The sequence below is a fragment of the Rhinopithecus bieti genome, unplaced genomic scaffold, assembly GCF_001698545.2.
Source record: "Rhinopithecus bieti isolate Rb0 unplaced genomic scaffold, ASM169854v2 scaffold_13577, whole genome shotgun sequence".
Lineage (NCBI taxonomy): Eukaryota > Metazoa > Chordata > Mammalia > Primates > Cercopithecidae > Rhinopithecus > Rhinopithecus bieti.
In genome coordinates, this window is record NW_016807867.1 from 583314 (window position 1) to 608274 (window position 24961).

The 24961-nt window shown below is 48.0% G+C and overlaps 1 protein-coding gene across 7 annotated transcripts in view; it reads right to left on the reverse strand.

Annotated features, from left to right (window-relative positions):
* Nucleotides 1-16590: 16590 nt before the first annotated feature.
* The window catches only part of SLC35D4 (solute carrier family 35 member D4), a 152376-nt gene continuing 144005 nt past the window's right edge, over nucleotides 16591-24961 (reverse strand). For 3 of the 7 annotated variants that reach the window (XM_017883991.1, XM_017883988.1, XM_017883992.1), the window contains one exon: nucleotides 18096-18621. In XM_017883991.1, coding sequence (XP_017739480.1) covers nucleotides 18561-18621 — 61 coding nt within the window. In that variant the 3' untranslated portion in view covers nucleotides 18096-18560. Of the gene's footprint in view, nucleotides 18622-24961 lie in introns of all 7 variants that reach the window. The other 4 variants (XR_001887657.1, XM_017883990.1, XM_017883987.1 and 1 more) reach the window with 3 other exon arrangements.

Consider the following 24961-nt stretch of genomic DNA (forward strand, 5'->3'; position numbering starts at 1 on the left):
TTTACTGAGAAAGGAGAACCGCCTTAGGGCTGAAGGTGGGACATGCTTGCGCAATGCTGCTCTTTACGCACTAAAAAGGTTTATGGAGATGTTTGCCTATGCATTTCAAGGCACAGAGATCTTTATTCATATGTCTTACTGCTGATCTTCTCCCTACAATGATCCTATTATCCTGCCACTTCCCTTTTTCTAAGATGGTAAAGATAATGATCAATAAATACTGAGGGAACTCAGAGACCCGTGCCGGCGTGGGTCCTCTGTATGCTGAGCGCCAGTCCCTGGGCCCACTTTTTCTTTCTCTATACTTTGTCTCTGTGTCTCATTTCTTTTCTCAAGTCTCTCGTTCCACCTAACGAGAAACGCCCACAGGTGTGGAGGGGCAGGCCACCCCTTCAACCGGAGGTTGAGAACAAGCCGAACTGCAACGGCAGAGCAGGTAAATGGAGCGGGGCAGGTGCTCACAGCCTCTTCAGGAGCTGAGTCAGAAACACTGCTTTGTTTTGTTTTGTTTGGGGACTTGACGTGGAAGAGGGACACCTGTACCCCAAAGCCAAGGTCATGTAGCCCAACTCTTACAGGGGGTCAAAGGAAGTGGGATGGGGTGTTCTGGAAGGCGCAGCTCTCCTGTCCCTGGTGGGCTGCTTTTCAGATGTCTAAAAACAATGCTAGGTAAGAATAAAGGGCTGAGACACCTCAGGACAGATGTCGTGTGACTCCATTGATGTGAGGTTTCTGGAAGAGGCAAATTCATACACACAGGTGGTAGAATGGTGGTGACCAGGGACAGGGAAGGAAGGAACAAGGAATTAAGTGTTCAGTGGGCTGGGGTTTCTGTTGGGGATGATGAAAAGATCCCAGAAACGGATGGTGCTGATGGCTGTACAACACTGTGAACATACTTCATACCACTGAACTGTGCACTTAAAAATGGGGAAAAGGGCACATTTGATGTTATGTGTATTTTACCAGAATTTTAAAAATAAGAAAAAAAAAAAGGAAGAAAGGGCTGAGGGGCCTAGAGAGGCTGTGTGGGAGAACAATAGACCCAAGGCAGGGTGGGGCCCCGGCCTGGGGAGGAGGACAGTGTTGTGGTGCTGGTATTTCACAGTTCTCGAGGCCTGCTATTCATAGCTCGGTCCCACCCATGTGCACTTGAAGTTATTTGGAATCTAGGACTTAATTGTTTTCCAGTTGGCACATACCACCAAGTCAACTCCGGCACTAGCCAGTCCCTACCCGCCTGCATGCGCATCCTCCCTGCCTCTCGTTGCTGCCTGGTGACTGAGGGAGGGACCCACAGAATCAGCTGCAATCCTGTTCCCCTGCCTCCCCTTGCTAGGAGTGGCACCCAAAGAGACAGGGCTGTCCCTCACTCATGCTACAGGAGCCACACGACATGCACTCTGCAGGAGTCACGGAGCTCAGGGCAAGGAGATCTTCAAAAAGTCCTGCTCTGCTTCTGTTACCTTTTCTTCTCCTCTCTACCTGTCATCTAGTGTCATGATAATGCTGCAAACCAAACCACCTCAAATCCTGGTGGTTTAAACTAATAGCCATTTCTTTTTTCTCATGAGTCTAGAATTTGGCTGGGCAGCTCAGTTGGTCTCACCCAGGCTCACCCGTGTGTCTGCAGTTAGCTGAAGGCTGCTAGGATGGTGATATGGTTTGGCTGTGTCCCCACCCAAATCTCATCTTGAATTGTACTCCCATAATTCCCACGTGTTGGGGGAGGGACCCAGTGGGAGATAATTGAATCATGGGGGTGGTTTCCCCCATACTGTTCTTGTGGTAGTGAATAAGTCTCATGAGATCTGATGGTATTATCAAGGGTTTCTGCTTTTACATCTTCCTCATTCTCTCTTTGCCTGCTGCCATCCATGTAAGATGTGACTTGCTCCTCTTTGCCTTCTGCCATGATTGTGAGGCTTCTCCAGCCACATGGAGCTGTAGGTCCAATTAAACCTCTTTCTTTTGTAAATTTCCAAGTCTTGGGTATGTCTTTATCAGCAGCATGAAAACAGACTAACACAGATGGCCTTGGCTGGGAGGACTTAGCTCTGCTCCACATGGTCTCTCATGCTCCAGCAGGCTAGTCTGGGCTTGTTCTCATGGTGGAAGCTGTCAAAGAAAAACTGCACCAGACAGAGTTAAACAGGTAAGGGAAACTTTTTCAAGACTACTGCAATAAGAGAGAGAGATTAAACTCAACTTTGGATACAACAGAGGTAGCTAGGGATTTCTAGCCAACAGGCAGGGTGAAGGAGACAATTTATCAAGAGGAACTTGTTAGGCATCAAGACTAGGGGTGATTTTTGCTAAACTGGCTTGGCAGAATTCTTGCTGAACTAGGTTGAGCAGGCCAAGGACAAGGTCTTGGGGCTCCGAGGACGAGGGCTCAGAGGAGTCTGTCTAAAGTTGGATCAAAGACGGAGTCCTTGTCAAAGCAGAAGTCCAATAGAACATGGGGAATGTATAACACTTCTTAAGGTCTAGACTCCAAAACGGGCAGTACCACTCCTACTGTATTTATTGGCCAAAGCAAGTCACGAGGCTAGCCCAAGTCCAAGCAGTGGGGGAATGGCTTCCTCACTTTGTAAATGGCATGGGCAAAGGGAAGGGATGAAAAATGGGTCTATCTTTCCAATTGATTTCCTACTCTCTTCTTGGGAAGACCCTCTTCCACTGATCAAAACCAGTGGGCAGAATGTAGAGTCCCACACACTCCCCCATCCTGACTTATCTGGTGCCCTGGCTGAGTACCGAAGGCTGAACCCTCCCAGAAGGGGCCTGGAAGGGAATTGGAACCCACACAACCTAGGGACTACATGTGCTAATGAGGTTCTCAAGACCAAAAGAAGGCAGAGAGTACAACGGGAGCTTAAGGAACACAAAGAATATAAGTCAGAGACTCGGTCTTTGGAAAAAGCAAAAGTCTGGCTTTCAGAAGTCAGTGTAGTGTCACACCAGGAGCAGAACAGCAATTTACTAGAAAGTGTAGTCATCAAACTATTCATGGCCATCATTTCCTGGGGGTTACACTCCTATATTTCCTGGGGGCTATAATTACTATAATCCATCATTTCCTAGGGGCTATCATTACTATAAGTTAGTAATCAAACTAATAATGGCCACCATGCTGGGTGTGGTGCTAAATTGCTACACATGAAATCATGTCTAATATGATTAAAATAGCCATGGTATTATAACTCCCATTTTTATCATTAAGAAAATTAGGGCTGGGTGTGGTGGCTCATGCCTATAATCCAGCACTTTGGGAGGCTGAGGTGGGAGGATTGCTTGAGCTCAGGAGTTTGAGGCCAGCCTGAGTAACATGGTGAGATCTCAACTCTACTAAAATAAATAAAAAAAAAATTAGCTGGGTGTGGTGGGGCTCACCTGTGGTCCCAGCTACTCACAGGCTGAGGTGGGAGGATCACTTGAGCCTGGGAGTTTGAGGCTGCAGTGAGCTGTGATTGTGCCACTGCACCCCAGCTTGGGTGAAAGAGCAAGACCCTGTCTCAAAACAATAAAATAAAATCAAATAAAATAGCCGGGCGCGGTGGCTCAAGCCTGTAATCCCAGCACTTTGGGAGGCTGAGACGGGCGGATCGCGAGGTCAGGAGATCGAGACCATCCTGGCTAACACGGTGAAACCCTGTCTCTACTAAAAATACAAAAAACTAGCTGGGTGTGGTGGGGCTCACCTGTGGTCCCAGCTACTCACAGGCTGAGGTGGGAGGATCACTTGAGCCTGGGAGTTTGAGGCTGCAGTGAGCTGTGATTGTGCCACTGCACTCCAGCCTTTAGAGACCCTGTCAAAAAATAAAAAAAAAAAAGAAAAAACATAAAATAAAATAAAAATTAAAAAAGAGAAAAGGATAAAGGGTTGGAGGTGGGTGGTCTGGCTGATCTGGCAGTGCCTTTGTCTCCTCAGAGATTCAGGCCCCTTCAGCTTCTGCTCCACTATCCTTAGACCACAGCTTCCAACTTCAAAGTTGCCTCAAGGACCAATATGGATGTTAGAACTCCAGCTATCACATCTTCAATCCAGGTGAGAAGCAGGAAGAAGATAGAGAAAAGGGCCTCTTCTACCTATCTGAGACTCTTCTAAGGAACCGTCCCCAACATCTCCCCCATCAACTTCTGCTTATATCTCATCAGTCAGAACTTGTTCATATAAACTGCAAGGGCTGCAAGGGATGCTGGGAAAGGCAATCTGTTAGCTGGATACATAGTTTCTTAAATAAAATCAGACTTCTGCTACTGAGTGCTATGAGTCCCCTGAAAATATATGCTGGAGTCCTAACTCCCAATATCTCAGAATGTGACCTTATTTGGAGATAAGGTCTTTATGGAGGAAATCAAGTTAAAATGAAGTCCTTAAGGTGGGACCCTAGTCCTTCTAGGAAGGGGAAAATAGGACACAGATACAGGCACGTAGAGAAGGAAGATGACATGGAGACACGGGAGGAAACATCATCTACAAGGCAAGGAGACAAGCCTGGAAAGATCCCTCCCTCACAGCCCTCAGAAGGAATTAGCCCTGCTGAAGCCTTGAATTTGGACTTCCAGCCTCCAGAACTGTAGTAATAATAAATGTCTGTTGTTTTATATATATACAATATATTTAGTATCTCATATATACATATATATATTCCCCCCCTCCTTAAATACAGACAGGATCTTACTATGTATGTTGCCCAGGCTGGTCTTGAACTCCTGGGCTCCAGTGATCCTCCCACCTTGGCCTCCTAAAGTGCTGGAATTACAGGTGTGAGTCACTGCACCCAGTCAATTTCTGTTGTTGAAGCCACGGAGTTTGCAGTTCTTTGTTACGGCAGCCCTAGGAAATGAATCCAGTCAGGAAGAGGAGGGAGTGCATGGTGATAAGCACTGGGCATCTGTGCACAGGGCCCAGAGCCATGCACCAGACCCTGCACTGCAGGCAGCGGGGCTGAGCTTGTGCCTGCAGACGGGCCTTGGCCGGGTTGGGCATGTGTGCATGCAGTGGACTGCACAGGTGGGGACCAAGTCCAGCGCCAGCAGACTGCTTTCTGAGACCTCTGTCCATTGGGTCTGCTCCTGCCCTGGGGTGAGGTTATTAACGGGTTTCCACTGTGAGACCAAGTCTGTGGCTGGGTACCGAGGCTGAGGCCGGCAGTTCTCGAGGCCGCTCTCCACTCTGTCCCCTGGTTCCCTTCGTCTTGTCCTGTGTGCACCTGAATCTGTTCTGTCAGAGTGGCTTCCTCTACCAGCCATGTCTATCATCTTTTGCTGGGAGAGAATGCTTCCCTGGAGTGGATATTTCAGAAGTAGTTGCTACACACGTGAACACGATACAACAATTTTGACTAGGCTGTATCTTCAAGATCTCTGGGGAGAAGAGGACAGCTGCCAAGAGCTAAAAGCTTAAAGTGGGGCCACCTGACAGTGGTGACCACTTTACTCTCCCCTGTCCACCTTCAGCACAGAATGGGACCCAAACACTTTATTCCTCAAAGCCCAGGCCACAGGCAACACGAGACTGTCATGCATAACAGACTTGACTAAAGGCCTGAGGATAACAGGGCGGTAGCTGAAAAACAAAACTGAAACCCGGCTACCAGGTTTCTGGAAGTGTTGACCATATCCCTCCTGTCGCCTCTCCCTGGAGCTCCCTCACCTATCTCCAGCTTCCAGGGTCCCTTAGTCCCACCCCCAATTTTTCCATGCCCTGCGTGGAAGACTCCCGCCCCTCTCCCCACCCCCAGGTAGGGAAGGCAGCTTTTAATAGAGGTACAGGAACCACTTAAAAACCTCAGACTAACACAAAAGCCCACACACATTGCACAATCCCGTGCATATGAAATCTCCAAAACAGGCCAATCCATAGAGACAGAAAGTGGACTTGTGGCTGCCTAGGTCAGTGGAAGGGAGGAGGGTGGGATGACAACGGGTAAGGGGGTTCTTTTTGAGGTGAAGAAAATGTTCTACAATTAGTGACAATGGTTGCAGAATTCTGTGAATATACTAAAAACTACAGAATTTAAAGTATACTGAATTGTACACTTTAAATGGGTACATCTTAGGGCATGTGGATTATATTTCTAGGAAGCTATTATTTATTTATTTTACTTTTTTTGAGACAAGATCTCATTCTGTCACCCAGGATGGAGTGCAGTGGCACAAACAGAGCTCACTGCAGCCTTGACCTCCTGGACTTGAGTGATCCTCCCACCTCAGCCTCCCAAATAGCTGGGACCACAGGCATGCACAACCACCAACTGATTGTTTTTAATTTTTAGTAGAGATGGGGTTTCACCAGGTTACCCAGGCTGGCCTCGAACTCCTAAGCTCAAGCAATCTGCCTGCCATGGCCTCCCTAAATGCTGGGATTACAGGAGTGAGCCACCGTGCCTGGACAAAGCTGTTATTTAAAAAACATCTCTGTGTGTCTAAGAAGACACAGGGCCTCCCTGAGAACAGGGAGGTGTGTTTGCTTTAAGTTTACAATCACAAAGAGAGTCACCAGAGTTGTTCCTGCCAGAACCAGAGAGATTATGCCTCGAGGACAGCTCAGCGCAATGGGCCTGCAGCCTCCAGCGACAGGAGTGGCTGCTTGGGCCGGTGGCAGAACAGCCCTGCTAGACAAAGCGCAGACACCTGTAACAAAGACCAAAAAAACCTCAGAAAGAACCCCCATTCCTGTTGTTGCATTCACTCTGTATCTGATGAAAGAAGGAATGAGGAAATAAATGAAGGGCTGATTGAAATAACTTTCCAGGATGGTGAGAATGCCTGGGACAGAACCCTGGTTCCATCTCCCACTTGGAGAAGCCCTTTTCACTGACAGCTTTAACTTCTATTTGCCATGCAAATCAACTGGCCCAGGTGAGTGGTGCCTGCATTGACTCCTGAAATCCCAAGGGCTTCCACGGCTCCCCGAGGCTCAATCAGGGCACAAAGACGCATGTGCAGACACTTTGCCTTTGCGAATCCTGTGGGCCTTTCACAGAGAGCAGGAAATCAACGACTCAAATATTCCTTTTGGCTCAGACAACTGCTTAAATGAGACTTTACCCTCTGCGGCCAAGGAAGTTGGGTGGCAAGGGAGTTTCTTCAGACTCCTCCCCAGTTGATCCTGGATAGAACTGGCCTAGGTTTACATGCCATCGTTTGTTTTACTTAGGGTAAACCATTGCGAGTCTGGCCACTGAAAATCAGCTGACAGCAGGAGCAAAGATTTGCTCGGCTCACTGGGGAGCGCGGAATGTCTGCCATCTCTGAGATGTTTCCAGAATAGAGGGAGCCTTGTGTAAGCGCCAGAATGGCTCGGCCTCCCCAGTGGTTTGCTGTTGGGTCCAAGGATCCGGAGCTACCCCGCAGGCAGCCAATGCCTGGGCCAAGCACCAGCACCCTGGAGCCCCAAAGTGAGGGCTGTCCATGGGGAGCTTGTCTCCTCTGGTTTGTCCACAACCCAGTGACCCCAGGGTAGGGGTGGGAATGGGGGGCTATGCCCAGAAACAACCTGGCACACGGCGAGGTGAGAGGGAGGGCTGGATTTGGAGGCCACTTTAGAATCTTGGCTTAGTAACGCAGAACGCATGACCTTGGGGAAGTGTCCTGCCCTGTCAGGGGCTCGCAGGCCTCATCTGTGTGCTGGCCCCTTTAGGGTCATGAGTAGGTAACATACAGATAGGAGGCACCTGCACTGTGCATGGTGGGCGCTGTAAATCAAAAATCCTAAGCCCTCCAACTGACTGAGGGGACCCCAGAGAAACCTGAGAAACTGAATTCCCAGCCATGGCGGGAAAGGAGGCCGAACACGCCTTGTTACACCCCCTCCCTTTTGGAATTTAGGTACAACTGACCAGCATTCACATTAAAACGGAGATCATAACATTACCAGAAAGGGGTCCTGATCCAGACCCCAAGAGGGTGCTCTTGGACATCACACAAAAAAGAATTCGGGGCAAGTGCATAAAATGAAAGCAAGTTTATTAAGATAGTAAAGGAAGGCTGGGCACGGTGGCTCACACCTGTAACCCTAGCACTTTGGGAGGCCAACGTGGGAGGATTGCTTGAGCTCAGGAGTTGGAGACCAGCCTGAGTGAGACCCTATCCCTACAAAAAAAAAAACAAAAACAAAACAAAACAAAAAAAAATTAGCCAGGCATGGTGGTGAATGTCCCAGCTACTCAGGAGGCTGAGGTGGGAGGATCGCTTGAGCTGGGGAGGTTGAGGCTGCAGTGAGCTGAGATTGCACCACTGCACTCTAGCCTGGATAACACAGAGAGACCCAGTCTCAAAGAAAAAAAAAAAAAAAAATCACGCCTCTAATCCCAGCACTTTGGGAGGCTGAGGTGGGTGGATCACCTGAGGTTGGGAGTTCGAGTCCAGCCTGACCAACCTGGAGAAACCCCGTCTCTACTAAAAATAGAAAATTAGCCAGGTGTGGTGACGCATGCCTACAATCCTAGCTACTCGGGAGGCTGAGGCAGGAGAATCACTTGAGCCTGGGAGGCGGAGGTTGTGTTGAGCCGAGATTACGCCATTGCACTCCAGCCCGGGCGACAGAGCAAGACTCTGTCTCAAAAAAAAAAGGAAAGGAATAAAAGAACGGCTACTCCATAGACAGAGCAGTGGCATGGGCTGCTCAACCGAGTTTACTTGTAGTTACTTCTTGATTACATGCTAAACAAAAGGTGGATTCTTCATTAGTTTTTCAGGAAAGAGATGGGCAATTCCCCCCGCACTGAAGGTTCCTCCCCTTTGGACCCTATAGAGTACCTTCCTGACGCTGCCATTGCATTTGTAAACTGTCACAGTGCTGGTGGGAGTGTGTGTTAGTATGCTAATGCATTATAATTAGAGTCTAACAAGCACTGAGGACAACCAAAGGTCACTTTCATTGCCACCTTGGTTTTGGTGGGTTTTGGTCGGCTTCTTTACCACATCCTGTTTTACCAGCAAAGTCCTTGTGACCTTATCTTGTGCTGACCTCCTAACTCATCCTGTGACTAAGAACACCTGGTCTCCTGGGAATGCAGCCCAGTAGGCTTAAGCTTTATTTCACCATCTATTCTCTCTGAAGGCTGCTACCTATGAGGCTTCATCTATATAACAAGAATCTGGACCCCCACAATTCCCCTTACCTTAATGCGAGCATTTCTTTCTACTGACTTGAAGTCTTGGGACGAAGCTTAACCCTTTCAACAGGTTGCCAATCGGAAAATCTTTGAATCTACCTATGACCTGTAAGTCCCTGCTCCGAGTTGTCCTGCCTTTCCGGTTGAACCAACGTACACCTCCCATGTACGGGTTTTTGTCTTTGCCTCTAATATCTGTCTCCCCATCATGTATATAAAACCAAACTGTAACCCAACTGCCTTGGGATCACTTTCTCAGGACCCCTTGAGGCTGCTCCCCAAGGCCCAGTCACTCATATTGACTCAGAATAAACCTCTTTAAAACATTCTACAGAGTTTGGTTTTCCCATTAACCACGCTGGCAAATGTTATTTCCCATCCCTACACTCAATCACACCCTGAGCTGGTGCCACCTACCTTCCGCCTCATTCCTGGAACATGATTGACCTTCTCCACCTCTGACTTGGTCCCGTCTACTCAGCCTTTCTGAACCCGAGCTTCCTGTGGGGGAGGCAGAATGCTGTGAGAGTTAAGAGGCAGGGGATGTGTGGGCAGACGGCCCCTTTAGCCAGTCAAAGACCTTCAGGAAGGCGCTGACCTCCTGTATTTATCTCCTCCACAAAATGAGACTGATACATGTCCATCACAGGCCCCTGGAGAGGATGAAGTGAGATGCCACGTGGGTGAAGCACGGGAGGCCCGCAGCCAGCCCGGTGATGGGTCGCACAGCTAGAGAGTGCACCTTCCCTCCCAGCACTTCCTCAGCACCTCCCACAGGTGTCATGCCCCTGAAACTAACCATGGGGTCTACTTCAAGTCTGCCTATCTTCTCTCCTGTGCCAGACTTAGAGCATCCCAGAGCCAGCCAGCAAGGGCCTGCCCAGGGCCAACGGGGGCCTGATTGCCCTGGCCTCCCAGAACCAACAGCGGGGAAGGCGGTGGTGTCTGCCTGTGGGGCTCCTGGACTTTGTCCGTGTGTCCTCTAAAGCATATCTCACTCAGTCATCCTTCACCTGAAATCTACAGCCCGGAGAGGCCCTCAGACCTGAAGGAGAACAAATCCCCCATACTCTATGCTAAGCAGGTGTGTGTGATTCTGCACATTTTGGAAGAGAAATCCTCACCTTCCATCAGCTCCTCAGGAGAATCCATCTTTGTCTCCCTTTTCTACCTTATTGCCTTAAAAGCATTTAACTCACTCTGAAATTTTTTTTTTTCTTTTGAGATGGAGTCTCACTCTGTCTCCCAGGCTGGAGTGCAATGGTGCATCCTTGACCCACTGCAATCTCCACCTCTTGGGTTCAAGAGATTCTCCTGCCTCAGCCTCTCAAGTAGCTGGGATTACAGGTGCCTGCCACCACACCTGGCTAATTTTTTTTTTGTACTTTTTAGTAGAAACAGGGTTTCAACACGTTGGCTAGGCTGGTCTGGAACTCCTGACCTCAGGTGATCCACCCACCTTGGCCTCTGAAAGATCTGGGATTACACGCACGAGCCACCACACCCATCATTTTGAAATTCTATTCCCGTGTTTGTTGCCTGTCTCTGCCACTAGAAAGTAAGTTCCAGGAGGGCTCATCTCATTCGTGGTTATATCCTTAGATCCTAAAACAGAGCCTGGCACTCAGAAGGTCTCAATATCTTTTGAATGAATGAATGATGTACTTTGAGCCAATGGCTAAGGGCTGTGGGTCTTGCCCTGCAATGGGGTCTGAACAAGTCATGGACTGTCCGTGGGGTCTTCCTCCGAGGACAGCGTCTGGGCTGAGGTCAGCTGCAGCGGAGAACGGTACTCCCAGAATAAGAGTCTAGACAGGGGAGGGGCTCAGAGAGTCCAGACTGGATCTGCCTGAGAAGAAGAGAGTTCCAGGGTCTCAGAGGACAGCCCACTTATGTTAGCATCTTGCAGAAAGGGCAGGACGGTGGGCCTCAGCTCTATTTTCTATTGTTGCATAACGTGCTGTCCTAAAACTCAGTGGCTTAAAATGATTTCACAATATCTCATGTTTTTGTGGCAGGTTTTCATTCAGGGACTGCTGGGCAGGGTGATTCTTCTACCCCATGTGGCACTGACTGAGGTCACCTGGGCAGATGGGCTGGTATGGAAGACCCTGTATAGCCTCCTTCATGACTTGAGTGGTTTGGCAAGACGGCTGCAAGGCTGGGCTCAGTGGGGCCTGTCTCCTGGAGCACCCACGCCTGGCCTCTCCTGCACAACAGCTCAGGGGCTCCTGAGGCAGTCAGAAGACCAAGGCAGACACTGCAAGGCTACTTTGACCTGGCCTTGGGAGTCACATAGCACCATTTCCATCATACCTTATTGGCTACAGGCAAGTCGCAGAGCCAGCCCAGACCCAAGAGAAATGAACAGAACTGTAGAGCAGCATGAATACCACTGGGATGGAGGCAGGGCATCTTTGGAGACAAGCCACCGCTGCCTCTCTCCAGGCTGGGCTCAGGGACACAGCCTGAAGCCAGGGACATTGGGTGGGGCCAGGAGAAGCCCAAAAGTCTCACCCCTTTAACTGGCTTTCCCCAGAACAAGGATCAAAGGACCTCAGATGAATCCTAACCACTTGAACTTCCAGCCAATTCCATATCCTATTTCAATACTTTGTCCAAGGCAACTTCTCAATGGAGATGTCATGTTCCAAGCATGAGTAACCACTTACGGTATTACCTGTTTGTGCTTTCACCCCAACTGTGACTGTACTCCCTTTTTTGGGCATGCAGACCCAGTGAAAAGAATGGTGTCCTCTCATGACACTGCCTCTCAGGGTCTAGCAGCTGCAGCTTTTCCTTCAGCCTTCGAGCTCCTCAGCTATCTGAACATGCCATTGCCTGAAAACAAACTGAGAACCAACAAACAGTGGCTATGTGTTCTGGAAACACTCAGAGTGACAGTTCAGGTGAGAGCAGTGCCATTTCCCAAGTGCTCCTGGTTGCTCCAACCCCACTCACGAAGAGTCTCAGACAGAACCCGAGGGAGGAGGCCGGGGAAAGAAACTGGGACATGCTGGGAAGGCAGTTGCAGAGCAGGCCACAGACCCTGCCCGGTGGCAAAGGGAAGGAACGTGGCCTTCAGGAAGAGTCACAAATCACCTCAGAGATGTGAGGAATCCACACCTCAGCACTTTTTTTTTTTTTTTTGAGACGGAGTCTCGCTCTGTCGCCCAGGCTGGAGTGCGGTGGCCGGATCTCAGCTCACTGCAAGCTCCGCCTCCCGGGTTCCCGCCATTCTCCTGCCTCAGCCTCCTGAGTAGCTGGGACTACAGGTGCCCGCCACGGCGCCCGGCTAGTTTTTTGTATTTTTTAGTAGAGACGGGTTAGCCAGGATGGTCTCGATCTCCTGACCTCATGATCTGCCCGTCTCGGCCTCCCAAAGTGCTGGGATTACAGGCTTGAGCCACCGCGCCCGGCTTACCTCAGCACTTCTTGCAGAACTGACAACCCCTGTGAGACATGGGGACCTCATTCCTCCTTCTCAACAGAACTCCCAGCATGAAGGTTGAAAACATGGGCTTTGAATAACCTGGGTTGGAGTCCCAGCTGGGTGGGTCTGGAAAAGTTACTGAATCTTTCCGATCTCCTTGGTAAAATGAAGAGAATGTCCCCTGCACTTATTGGGAAGAATCAATGACAGGAAGCCTGAAGAGTACCTAGCACAGTGCTTGGCATGAAATAGGCATCAGTAACTATAATCTTAAATACTATTATTGGGTCAGTAGCCCCAGCAACCACCACCAACAGCCCCTTCTTTTGCCACTTTCCTGGCCCCAGTGTAGATGAACTGCTCTAAATCAGCCAGGCGTGGTGGCTCACACCTGTAATCCCAGCACTTTGGGAGGCTGAGGCGGGCAGATCACTTGAGGTGGAAGGTCGGGACCAGCCTGAACAACATGGTAAAACCCCATCTCTACTAAAAAAAAAAATACAAAAGTAGCCGGGTGTGGTGGTGCATGCCTGTAATCCCAGCTACTTGGGAGGCAGAGGCAGGAGAATTGCTTGAACCCGGGAGGCAGAGGTTGCTGTGAGCTGAGATCGCACCACTGCACTCCAGCCTGGGCAACAAGAGCCAAACTCCATCTAAAAAATAAATAAATAAATAAAAATAAATCAGCAACGACCAACAGACATACCTTGGGAGCCACATCTATGAACTCAAATTTTCTAGCAGTCACATTACAAAAGATAAAGGGAAACAAGAGAAAGTAATTTTGATAGTATATTTTATTTAGCCCAATGTATAAAAAAATATTATTTTAACATGTAATCAATAGAAAAATGATGTGATATCTTACATTCTCTTTAAAAAACAGTAAGTCTTTGAAACCAGTGTGTTCTTACACTTACAGCCCATCAGAATCTGGCCCAACCACACTCCAGTGCTCCAAAGCCACAGGTGGCCAGGGGCATCCGCACTGGACAGCACAGGGCTAGAGGCACGGGTAGGCCCTTCCCTGTTTCAAGCTCAGTGGCCTGGATGTGGGCAGGAAGAGGAGTCTCGATCTGGGTTTAAGCTACAAGAACTCCCTCCCCAGGGGTAACACAAATATTTTCTGTAATACTCTTCTGCCGGGATTGAAGAGAACAGAAAGAAAGGCAAAGGAAAGAAAATAAATGATTTATTTTTCCTTTATTATCATTTTTAGAGACAGGGTTTGGCTCTGTTACCCAGGCTAGAGTGCAGTGGCACAGTCATGGCTCATTGCAACCTTGACCCCCGAGCTCAAGCAATCCTCCTGCCTCAATCTCCTGAGTAACTGGGACTTACAGGTATGTGCCACCATGCCCGGCTAAGTTTTATTTTTTATTTTTGTAGCGACGGAGGCTCACTGTGTTGCCCAGACTGGTCTCAAACTCCTGGGTTCAATCCATCCTCCCACCTCAGCCTCCTAAAGTACTGGGATTACAGGCTTGAGCCACCATGCCTGGCCCTTATTTTTCTTTATATCCACAGCAGATAAGTAATAATACACCATTGTACACAACCTTGCCTCTCCTAATAGAAAGCACATTCTTTATTTATACCAATAAAAAAGCCCCAAAATCCCAAGGCTCTGACTGGGGTCCAGCGAGGATTAAGGTCATCAGGCGCCAAACAGGACCCAAGGGCAAAGGGACAGTGTGGGGTTACCTGGAGACTCCCTGTGCAGAAAATGGGAGCTCAGGGATACAGTGAGGGGCCACTTCACTGTTCAGGTCTTTGGGCTCCCCCTCCATTCAGCGCTGAACACGTGAACTTGGGCGTAGAAGATGGTGGTTAAAGCTTGAATAAAAAGGCCCAAGAACCAATAGAAACAGAAGGAAACTGATAGCATACTGACGAAACGCCTTATCCTCTGCCTCTTGCTGGTGTCAATGTAAGAAAAGATCTGAGATTTTAAGAACAACGGGCAGGAGGCAACAGAGTGAGACCCCATGTCTACGAAGAATACAAAAGTAGCTGGGTGTAGTGGCACGTGCCTGTAGTCCCAGCCATTTGGGAGGGTGGGGTGGGAGGACTGCTTAAACCTGGGAGGTTGAGGTTGCAGTGAGCTGTGATTGCACCACTTTACTCGAGCCTGGGTAACACAGTGAACCCCTATCTCAAGCAAACGAAACAAAACAAACAAACAAAAAACAGGACTCTGAAAGACAATTCAAACAACCAAACACCAACAAAAAAATACGGGCTTGCCAGAGAACCATTTGAAAAAGGATCCAAAACTTCTCAGCAAAAGCTTTTGGGGCCAGTTCTGCTGGAAAGAGAACTGGGTTTGAACTGCATGGCTCTTTGCAGTCATCAGAACCTCCATTTGCTTAAATGGCACTTGGAAAGACAGCTATAAAATGACACTTGGACAGATGCCACTTTCTGCAAGTGGAAAAGAACTGGTCTCCGTTTTAGAGAGTTTTATGGGAGCAAGAGAATAAGGACAATTCTAAACCCAGATTTTCTATTTGATCCTCAGTCTCTAGAAAGTTTGACATCCTAGATGAAGAACAAAAATAAGTTGAACATGGACACAGGGAGGGGAACAACATATACCGGAGCCTGTCAGGGGGTGGGGAAGGAGGGAGAATATTAGGAAAAATAGCCAATGCATGCTGGGCTTAATATCTAGGTGATGGGTTGACAGATGCAGCCAACCACCATGGCACACATTTACTTACGTAACAAAGCTGTACATGTACCCCAGAACTAAAAATAAAAAAAAAAATTTCAACAAAAAAAAAGTAGAGACTCTTCAAAATGAGAGGGTATGTCAGGCAGCTACTATTATTTTTCCTTCAAATTAATAAGTGTCAGGTACCTGTTTAATCAGCTGGAGGTTAGAAAAAAATATAAATATTTTTCACGGAAACAAACAATAAGACAAAACAACAACAAAAGTAAGTTGAAAGCCGTGTGTGTTAAGGTCACTTTTAGCATTTGTACCTTACATGAGAAGTAGAGACCAGGGAAAGACAAGGACATGAATTTAAGGTACTCAAGTTCCAAATACACGAATCCATTGCTATTTGTTTCTTTTTCTCTTTCTTTTCTCAACAAGTTGGGGAACACACGCAGAAGCAACAACAGCCACCGACTGAGCTGACTGTATTCTCCATGGGGCTGAGTATGGGCAATGCGTATTTCCCGGATGCCGCGGCAGGGGGTCTCCATCAATACACAGGTATTCAACATTATAGGGCCTGGCTCCCTGCTTGAGGAGGACTCATGGGTCACCCTGAATGGCCCACACTCTCTGACACCTGGCAGAGTGGTCAAATATTTGAAACATCTCTTAGGAACAGAAATATTTAGAGTTAGTCATTATTTTCTTTTTTTTTTTTTTGAGACGGAGTCTTGCTCTGTCGCCCAGGCTGGAGTGCAGTGGACGGATCTCAGCTCACTGCAGCCCCGCTCTCGGAGTTCAGCCATTCTCCTGCCTCAGCACTCCCGAGTAGCTGGACTACAGGCGCTGCCACCTCGGCCCGGCTAGTTTTGCATTTTTTTTTTTTTTTGAGACGAATCTTGCTCTGTCGCCTGGGCTGGAGTGCAGTGACCGGATCTCAGCTCACTGCAAGCCTCCGCCTCCTGGGTTACCTAATTCTCCTTGCCTCAGCCTCCCGAGGAGTAGCTGGGGATTACAGGCGCCCACCACCTCGCCCGGCTAGTTTTTGTATTTTTAGTAGAGAAGGGGTTTCACCGTGTTAGCCAGGATGGTCTCGATCTCCTGACCTCGTGATCCACCCGTCTCGGCCCCCAAAGTGCTGGGATTAACAGGCCTTGAGCCACTGCTGCCCGGCCTTTTTGTATTATTTAGTAGAGACGGGGTTTCACCGTGTTAGCAGGAATGGTCTCGATTCTCCTGACCCTCGTGATCTGCCCGTCTCGGCCTCCCAAAGTGCTGGGATTACAGGGCTTGAGCCACCGCGCCCGGCCAAGTTAGTCAATTATTTTCACTTTCTTGGTGGGTTCAGAAACAAGTGACCATTTTGTGTAAATTCGTTTATTTTGGAACAATGAGAACACATGGACACAGGGAGGGGAACATCACACACCGGGGCCTGTCGGGGGCTGGGGGACTAGGGGAGGGATAACATTAGGAGAAATACCTAATGTAGGCGACGGGTTGATGGGTGCAGCAGACCACCATGGCACGTGTATACCTATGTAATAAACCTGCACATTCTGCACATGTACCCCAGAACTGAAAGTATAATAATAAAAAAAAGAAAAAAAAGTTCATTTATTTTGACTCCTACAAAGGCAAGGAATAGGGTTTTTGTTGTTGTTGTTGCTGTAGTTGTTTTTGAGACAGTCTCGTTCTGTTGCCCAGGCTGGAGTGCAGTGGCATAATTTTGGCTCACTGCAGCCCCCGCCTACCAGGTTCAAGCGATTCTCCTACCTCAGCCTCCCGAGTAGCTGGGACTACAGGCACACAATACCACATCAGGCTAATGTTTTTGTATTTTTAGTAGAGACAGGGTTTCACCATGTTGGCCAGGTTGGTCTTGAACTCCTGACCTCAGGTGATCTGCTTACCTCGGCCTCCCAAAGTGCTGGGATTATAGGCGTGAGCCACTGTGCCTGACCAGGAATAGGGTTTTAATACATTTTTTCATCTGGCCTGAAAAATATACTTCAGTGTTCAATGATTTGAAATCTCTGAGATATCAGGGAATGAAAGGGATTAAAAGCTTTAAGAAATATAAGTATGTATGTGTGTGTGTATACATATACTGTTTATTTTTTTACCCAGGGAAGACATCTGTCAGTGCTCATAAACCCTGTTTCCTCTGGTGATAAGTCAGTACCAGCTTAACCTAATGGTTGGCAAAAACAGGACATGCAGAATTCAATGCAACACACACCCTGACAAGTTTATAAGGACCACGAAAAGTTTAGAGGCAGGAAATGAATAGTAACATCAACCACAAAAAGTAACATCACTCACTCCAGAGTTTAAAATGCTGGTACACAGGTAGGGGTAGGCCTTAGGCAAGCCAGCATGACAGCAAAGGATGGACGGACCCAGAGGAGACGCCAAGGATGTAAAAACATGAACGAAACAAAACATACAACCAAGACTCACCATAAAAATGATAACTGTGCGAGGTAATGCATTTGTTAGCTAGATTTAACCATTCCCAAAGCATCGTGTTGTGCACGATAAATGCATAGTGTTTTGTCTGTCAATTTAAAAATAAAAATGAGAAAGGCCAGGTGCAGTGGCTCATGCCTATAATCTCAATACTTTGGGAGGTCGAGGTGTGAGGACTGCTTGAGCCCAGGAGTTTCAGACCAGCCTGGGCAACACAGTGAGATCCCCATCTCTAAAACAATAAAAATAGAAAAAATGAGCCGGGTGTGGTGGTGCACACCAGCTACTCTGGATGCTGAGGCAGGAGGATGGCTTGAGTCTAGGAGGTCAAGGCTGTAGTGAGCTGTGATCGTCCCATTGCGCTTCAGCCTAGGCAACAGAGTGAGGCTCTGTCTTTAAAAAATAATAATAAATAAAAATGTTAAAATTTTAAAAATGAAAAAAAAGAAAAGAAAAGAAAAGACAACCAAACCCCTTAGGCCCACTACCTCGCACCGAAAGCAGTGTTTGGGAGACAGCACGTGGCATCCAGAGGTGTGAGGCTCAGTCGAGGTGAGCAGAGCCAGCCCGTGAAATCCTGTACTTCCTGCTTCTGCAGAACCAGCTTCCAAATGGGAAGACGTAACAGACCGCTCCTCTGCAGCGACCTGCAGACCCCCAGAAAGGGCGCTCCTTGAAGCAGCAGGGCCTCAGCCTCATCAGCCACCACCACGTTCACGTGGGTGAGGGCGATGGCGCTGCCCACCTGGTCTCACTGTCCTCGCGTTCCTCTTTCTGACACATTCAACAGGGAGCTATGAGACCAGGGGCGATGTTCCCCCGCAGCAGCCGGCGAGTCTCCTTCTCTTGACCGTCTTGTTCAGGAGCCCTTCCGCTCTGAGAAAACCAGCAAGGCCTCTCCAAGTGCACCAAGCAGGACGCTGCAAACAACAGCAGAAGGTCAGCTCTCCACTTCCCCGGGACCCCTGAGCTGCCTGGCGCCCACGCACGCAGGGCAAGGGGTGCCTCCCCTCATTCTGCGACTGTGACTTATCACCAGCCCGGACTGCCATGCTTCCAGGTCAAGCCCAGGAATCGCTCCTATCACTCGGGGCAGACCTCGGGTACACATGGGAGGTAAGAAGGCTGGCAGGCGGGCTCGATACCTTCCCTCGGGGAAGTAGGTGAAGCATCCCACACATCCCGACCCGGTGAGGGTGAGCACTTGGGTTAGTGCTCTCTGGCAGAAACACAGACTTCCGGCAGAAGCGATCCCATAGAGGCCTCTGGTGCTGTTGGCAAATTGGGCTGAGGGATAGGAAATCACACAGGTATCCATATTCTTCAAATTAAGGTGACAATCTCAGAATCTTTTCATTTCATTTAAACTACAGAACATTTAAAGGTAAAAATACAAGTGGGGAATCATAATTTTCCCACCAGCACAGAGAGACACATGGCCAGTGATCTGAAAATGAAAAAGCAGTGGGAGAACTGGAGACAGTGAGGGAAGAAGAGCTGAATATTTTAACATCCCTCAAATGTAATACAGCCAAAGTCCTCTCCACTTTCTATTTTGAACCTCACCACAGACAGTCTATCTGAATTCCGTCAGTCTTCTGGGGCCTGTGCTGGGCCATCATCAAGGGGCTATGGTGGTAGGTGTCTGATGGGGAGAGCCCTTTTTCAGAGGTGCCAACAGCCCTTTTGGTCAGACCCTTTCCTTCCCTTCCTCTCTCATCTGCCTACCCAGCACCCCAATCCTTCATATGCTCACTCGCAACACACACCCAGGCCATGGTGCCTTCATATCTTGAATGTTTGTTGTGCTGAGTGTATGACACACACATAGACTGTCCATGCTACACACCTGGTGAAAAATGTTCCTTTGGTGGGTGACCCTGACATACAGGTAACTCACACCATTTTCCACTTTAGTACAGGAATGAATTGACTATGAGTGGGAATATAAAAACAATATGCTTTAGGGGCCGGGCGTGGTGGTTCACGCCTGTAATCCCAGCACTTTGGGAGGCCGACATGGGCAGATCACAAGGGCAGGAGATCGAGACCATCCTGGCTAACAAGATGAAACTCCGTCTCTACTAAAAATACAAAAAATTAGCCAGGCGTGGTGGTGGGAGCCTGTAGTCCCAGCTGCTCAGGAGGCTGAGGCAGGAGAATGGTGTGAACCCGGGAGGTGGAGCTTGCAGTGAACTGAGATTGTGCCATGGCACTCCAGCCTGGGCGACAGAGCAAGACTCCGTCTCAAAAAAAAAACCGAAAACCAAAAAACCAATACGCTTTAGAATCATGCCAATTCAAGCTCTGACGCAGGCATTTGTTAGTCAGCTGATCTTGCGCATGTTTTCAGCCTTAGTCTCTCCATCTGTACCATGGGAGATGACCGCATCTAATAGTCTCTGTGAGGCTTAGAAATAATATATCAGAAGCAACCCACCCCTGTGTTTAGCCTATGATGGACAGTCACTAAAATAGGATTATTAATACTTTCTAGCCGATTGCCCTCTGAGAGTAGCAATCCCCTCCTCCATGGTCCTCCCGGTGGGCCACCCAACTTCTGCCTGAAGACTTCTAGTGAGGGGCACGTCCTGTTGAGCAAGGCGAGCCTGTCCCATGGATGAGTGACTCTGGTCAACTAGATTCACATGCATCTCCATGGGCATCTCACTTGTGGAAGCCACTGGGGTTGGCAGGGACTGGCTGAGACCTGTGCCTTCCCCATGCTGATCCAGGCAGCCCTTCATCACACTAACTCTGCAGCAGAAACTTCTTACAACCTCGCCTGCGAGGCCAAGGCTGCTCTCCAGAGCTAGAGAACAAACGTACTCCTTCATCAGCTTGGAGACTAGGAGAATCCCCCAAACACTGTGGTCTCCTCTCTCTGGTGATTAAAAGCTTCTGGGGGAAGGCAGCAGGAGACACTGGCCAGTGAGGTGGGGGGGCTTGGAGGATGTCCCCCCCAGTTCACAATGGGGATGGAGGAGAGGGAGCCGAGGGAGATCGATGCCTAGGACCTTACTCCAAGTTGGGATGTACTTTCCTCTTTCACACAGAAATAAAACTATAATAGTGATAAGTTGATCGATCCTATTTAACTCACAATAATGTAGCTAGAATGAATGTCCATGTTACGAACCAAATGACAATCTGTGGACTTCCCTAGATCTGTAATCATCATTGTCAGCACTGTCTCTGTGACAAATTGTGACCCAAGTTCCCAACGACCTGATTTGGGAGCCTGCTTGTGCCTTGTCCAGCTCAGGACCCCAGATGCTGAAGGGTTCTATCACCTCTCCTCTTTGGAAAAGACATGACTGTGAAGGGGAGGCGTTCTTTTTGCACACAGGCTCACCTCCAGAGACCTGGCTTTCCCTTTTAAGTGATTGCCGTTCCCCTTGTAGCCCTTCAAGAGCATGTATGTCACCCTGCCAAGTTCCCGGGCAATGTAGAGTCCCCGCGACCGGATGCAAGGGCTGCGCAGAGCGTTGGGTTTGGGAGGGTTTTATTTCTGCAAATGTAACCAGGAGCTCGGACATTCTATACACTCTCCACTAATCCTCCTTAATCACCAGGGAGAAAACCAGGGTAGCGCTGGCCCCTTGCCACTTTTGCTCCCATAGCCTTAGAACAATGCTGGAGTGTAATAACCTTACATTCTGTCCCTTGGCCTGAACTATTTTATGAAACACCAAAGCAGCTTAGTAAATACTAAAAATGAAAGCAAACCTTGGTTCAGTTTACTGTTAGGAGAGCCAGGGAGGTAAGCTTTGATGTTGTTTTCTAAACAGCAGGAAGGGCTGACATGTGTCCAGGAATCTTAATAGCATTACAACTATTTAAGTCAGAGCTTGACTGAACTGTTTGCAAATCTTGTAATCCCCATCATTCCTGAAATGAACAAACTTCATGTAACCAAGGCATAAACATCAGACTGCGGGGCACACATGGCCAGAAATATCCATCACTAGCTTCTCTTCCAGAGGTTTATTTTCAGCGCTTCTCCAGCCCTTCTCTTCCTCCTATGAGGGACCCAAGGCTCCATCTAAATTTTACATTTATTGTTATGGCTATTCAATTAATTCCTGTTGAGCCAGTAGACAGAGGATGGAGGCTGCTTCCTTTACCTGGCTGCAGGCCCCGCACCTAATGCAGCACTCAATAAATACTGATTCAACGAATAGTTAAACTGTTAATATTTGATCCCCTTTCTCCCATCTGGGAGAAGTCCCAAACTATTTGGTCTAAAAACAGTTTGGTCCTAAACTATTTTTTCCTTTTTCTCTCTTCCTCACCACAATGTTTCTGTCCCATGCTCTATTCCTCGGGGCCCTGCCGAGTGAGTTCATAATCTATTAAATGATGATAAAATTTGAGAGGTAATGAGCAATGTTATTGAGAAGGCCCTTCTCACATAGAATTTTAAAGAGGAGGTTTCGGATTTTTAATTCAAACGGAAAACTCATAAATTTCAGACACTGTGATCCTGAAGGCATTTTGGAGTGTGATAGGGACGTTTTCTTTGCCCCTAAATCCATCCTTCCTATACATAGGTTTGGGCAGCCTCCATGAAGTTCCTTACAGTTAAAGGGATAAGAAATCTTTACTCAAAGATTATATACGATCATTTTCTAAAGACTCTCGGCATTGGTGAGGTCTGTGCTATGCTCAGGTTCAAGTGATCCTCATGGCTGATAAACAGCGATCAATGGCAAGTTCAGTGAATGATGTGCAAAGGGGCAAATGTGATCATGGACTCCTTAGAACAAAGAAGTTGCCTTTTGGTTATTCTTTTCTTTCCTTGTTCCTACACTACTCCAAAGAGAAGGGTGACTCTCCCCGTCTATGAAAGGGGATTCAGAGAGGAGGCACCATAATGAATTCCACTTGACAGGGATGCTGCTCTCAGGTCAGAAGCTTTCTCTTTTGCATGCTTCAAATCTCCTTTGCTGAATTTTGAAATAGAGGGAATTAATATTACATACAACTGTTAATTAAAAATGAACAATTAAATAGAAATCTGGATATTTAAATTACTGGGCTTGAAATAGATTGTTTTTATAATAATCGGCTGGATGAGAGCAGTTGTTTTTAATTAACTTTAAAAATTGGCCAACATTGGGTACTTAGGTTTATAATTGTTCTTGGATACAATATTTTGAAGGCTGGCCACTCAGTGTTGATTCAGCAAGTATTCAACACCAGGCCTAGAGACGCAAAGGTGAATGAAACACACCCTTTCTCCTAGCGCTGCTCACAGCCTGGTGGGAGAGATGGTGCCAGCCACCTGTCACTCAGTGCAGCAAGTGCCTATGGAGCCAGACACAGACACAGGGGGTGGGAGGAGCAGCTGAGGACCTGACACTTGAGCTGATTCAAAGCTCTCATTCGATGAGCAAGTTCCTTAAGATCTTGCTGAAATTTGAAAAGGCATATTCTCCACCAGCCCCCATGAACTTTAGACCAGTGATTCTCAACTGGGGTGGGACTTCTGGCAATGTCTGGGGACGTTTTTCATTGTTACAACTGAGGGGGTGTTACTGGCATCTGGCGAGTGGGGTTCAGGTTTGCTGCTAGACATCCTACAAGGCACAGAACAATCCCTCAAAACAAGGAATTATCGGTCTCAAATATTCATAGTGCTTTGGGTGAGAAGTCCTACTTCAGACGGCCTATTTTGGGCAGCTAAGCTGTTGTCCATCCAAGGAGGAGGATAATGACATATATATTTGAACACTTATCCCCTACACGGTGACCCCCCTGGAGTCAGGGAATGTGCCTTGCTTACTTCTGTAGCCTCACAGCCCAACCCAGCCCTTTGGTGGAATGCATGAATATACAAATATATGGATGCAAGGATACTGGCTGGAGCAGGGTCCTCCAGTCTCAGCCAGCCTAGGGTGGTGGAGGCCACGGTGGATGGGAGAGCACACGCCTACGTGAGGAGGAGGCAGAAACTGCTGCTGTGTGCAAATGCAGGCCCAACATTAACAGCTGCTCCACATTTTCAAAAGAATCTGGAAATCTGGATTTGTATGAGGAAATCACCCAACTTCAAAATGGTGATGACTAACTTAAAATTTGAAAAGCAAATGACAAGAAATAGTAACTATACCGGCACACACAATAGGTCCAAACGACACAGGCCTGCAGCCTCTGCCCTTTGTGACTTCTGATCAGTTTAAAGTCCCAAGCCACAGGGATCAGCCGCCACCCCTGCCTGAGCTCTGAGAGCTGGTCACCCAGCCACGCTTGAACATGCCTAGTATATGGACGAGGCAGACCAGCTCTGTGCAAGACACAGAGCTGACGCACCGTCCACTCTTCTGGTGGTTCACTTTGTGGTTGGAAAATTCTTTCAGGCTGAAAACACACCATCTTTAACCTCAGGAGTCCTCAAAAATCAGGAAATTCCAAAGTCAAGGTTCCTTTTGCAATAATCACACATTCTGTTTCCTTGATTTGGGTACACACAGCCTGTCTTTCCATTTTTCTCAGGACATACCATAAAGTTCACAGGATGTGAAACAGCCCAGTGACAGCCTCTTACAGACGCCTGCTTCCTTATTATTCCGACTGAGCTTTTCCTCACACTGGAGAGCTGTCTTACTCTTAGCTCTCACGTTCAGTTCAATACCTGGGTTTCTCTGGCTCATTTTGAAATTCTGTACAAAATGTGGTCAATGCAGGCTTACTTGTAAGAGAGAAAGATATTGTCAAGAATTTAGGGGCGGGGCGCAGTGGCTCACGCCTGTAATCCCAGCGCTTTGGGAGGCTGAGGCGGGTGGATCACTTGAGGCCAGGAGTTCAAGACCAGCCTGGCCAACATGGCAAAACCTGGTGTCTCCTAAAAATACAAAAATTAGTCGGGCATGGTGGTGCGTGCCTGTAATCCCAGCCATTTGGGAAGCTGAGGCATGAGAATTGCTTGAACCCAGGGAGGTGGAGGTTACAGTGAGCTTAGATTGCACCACTGCACTCCAGTCTGGGTGACAGAGCAAAACTATCTCCAGAAAAAAAAAAAAGAATTTAGGCTAGGCTAGGAGTGGTGGCTCCCTCCTGTAATCTCAGCACTTTGGGAGGCTGAGGCTGGAGGATTGCTTGAGGCCAGGAGTTTGAGATCAGCCTGGGCAACATAGAGAGACCCTGTGTCTAAAAATAATAATAATAATAATAATAATAATAAAATAAAGAATTTAGACAAACACTATGAAAGCTAAGGATGCAGAAATTTGGGGAAAAGTCTCAAGAATTTATATA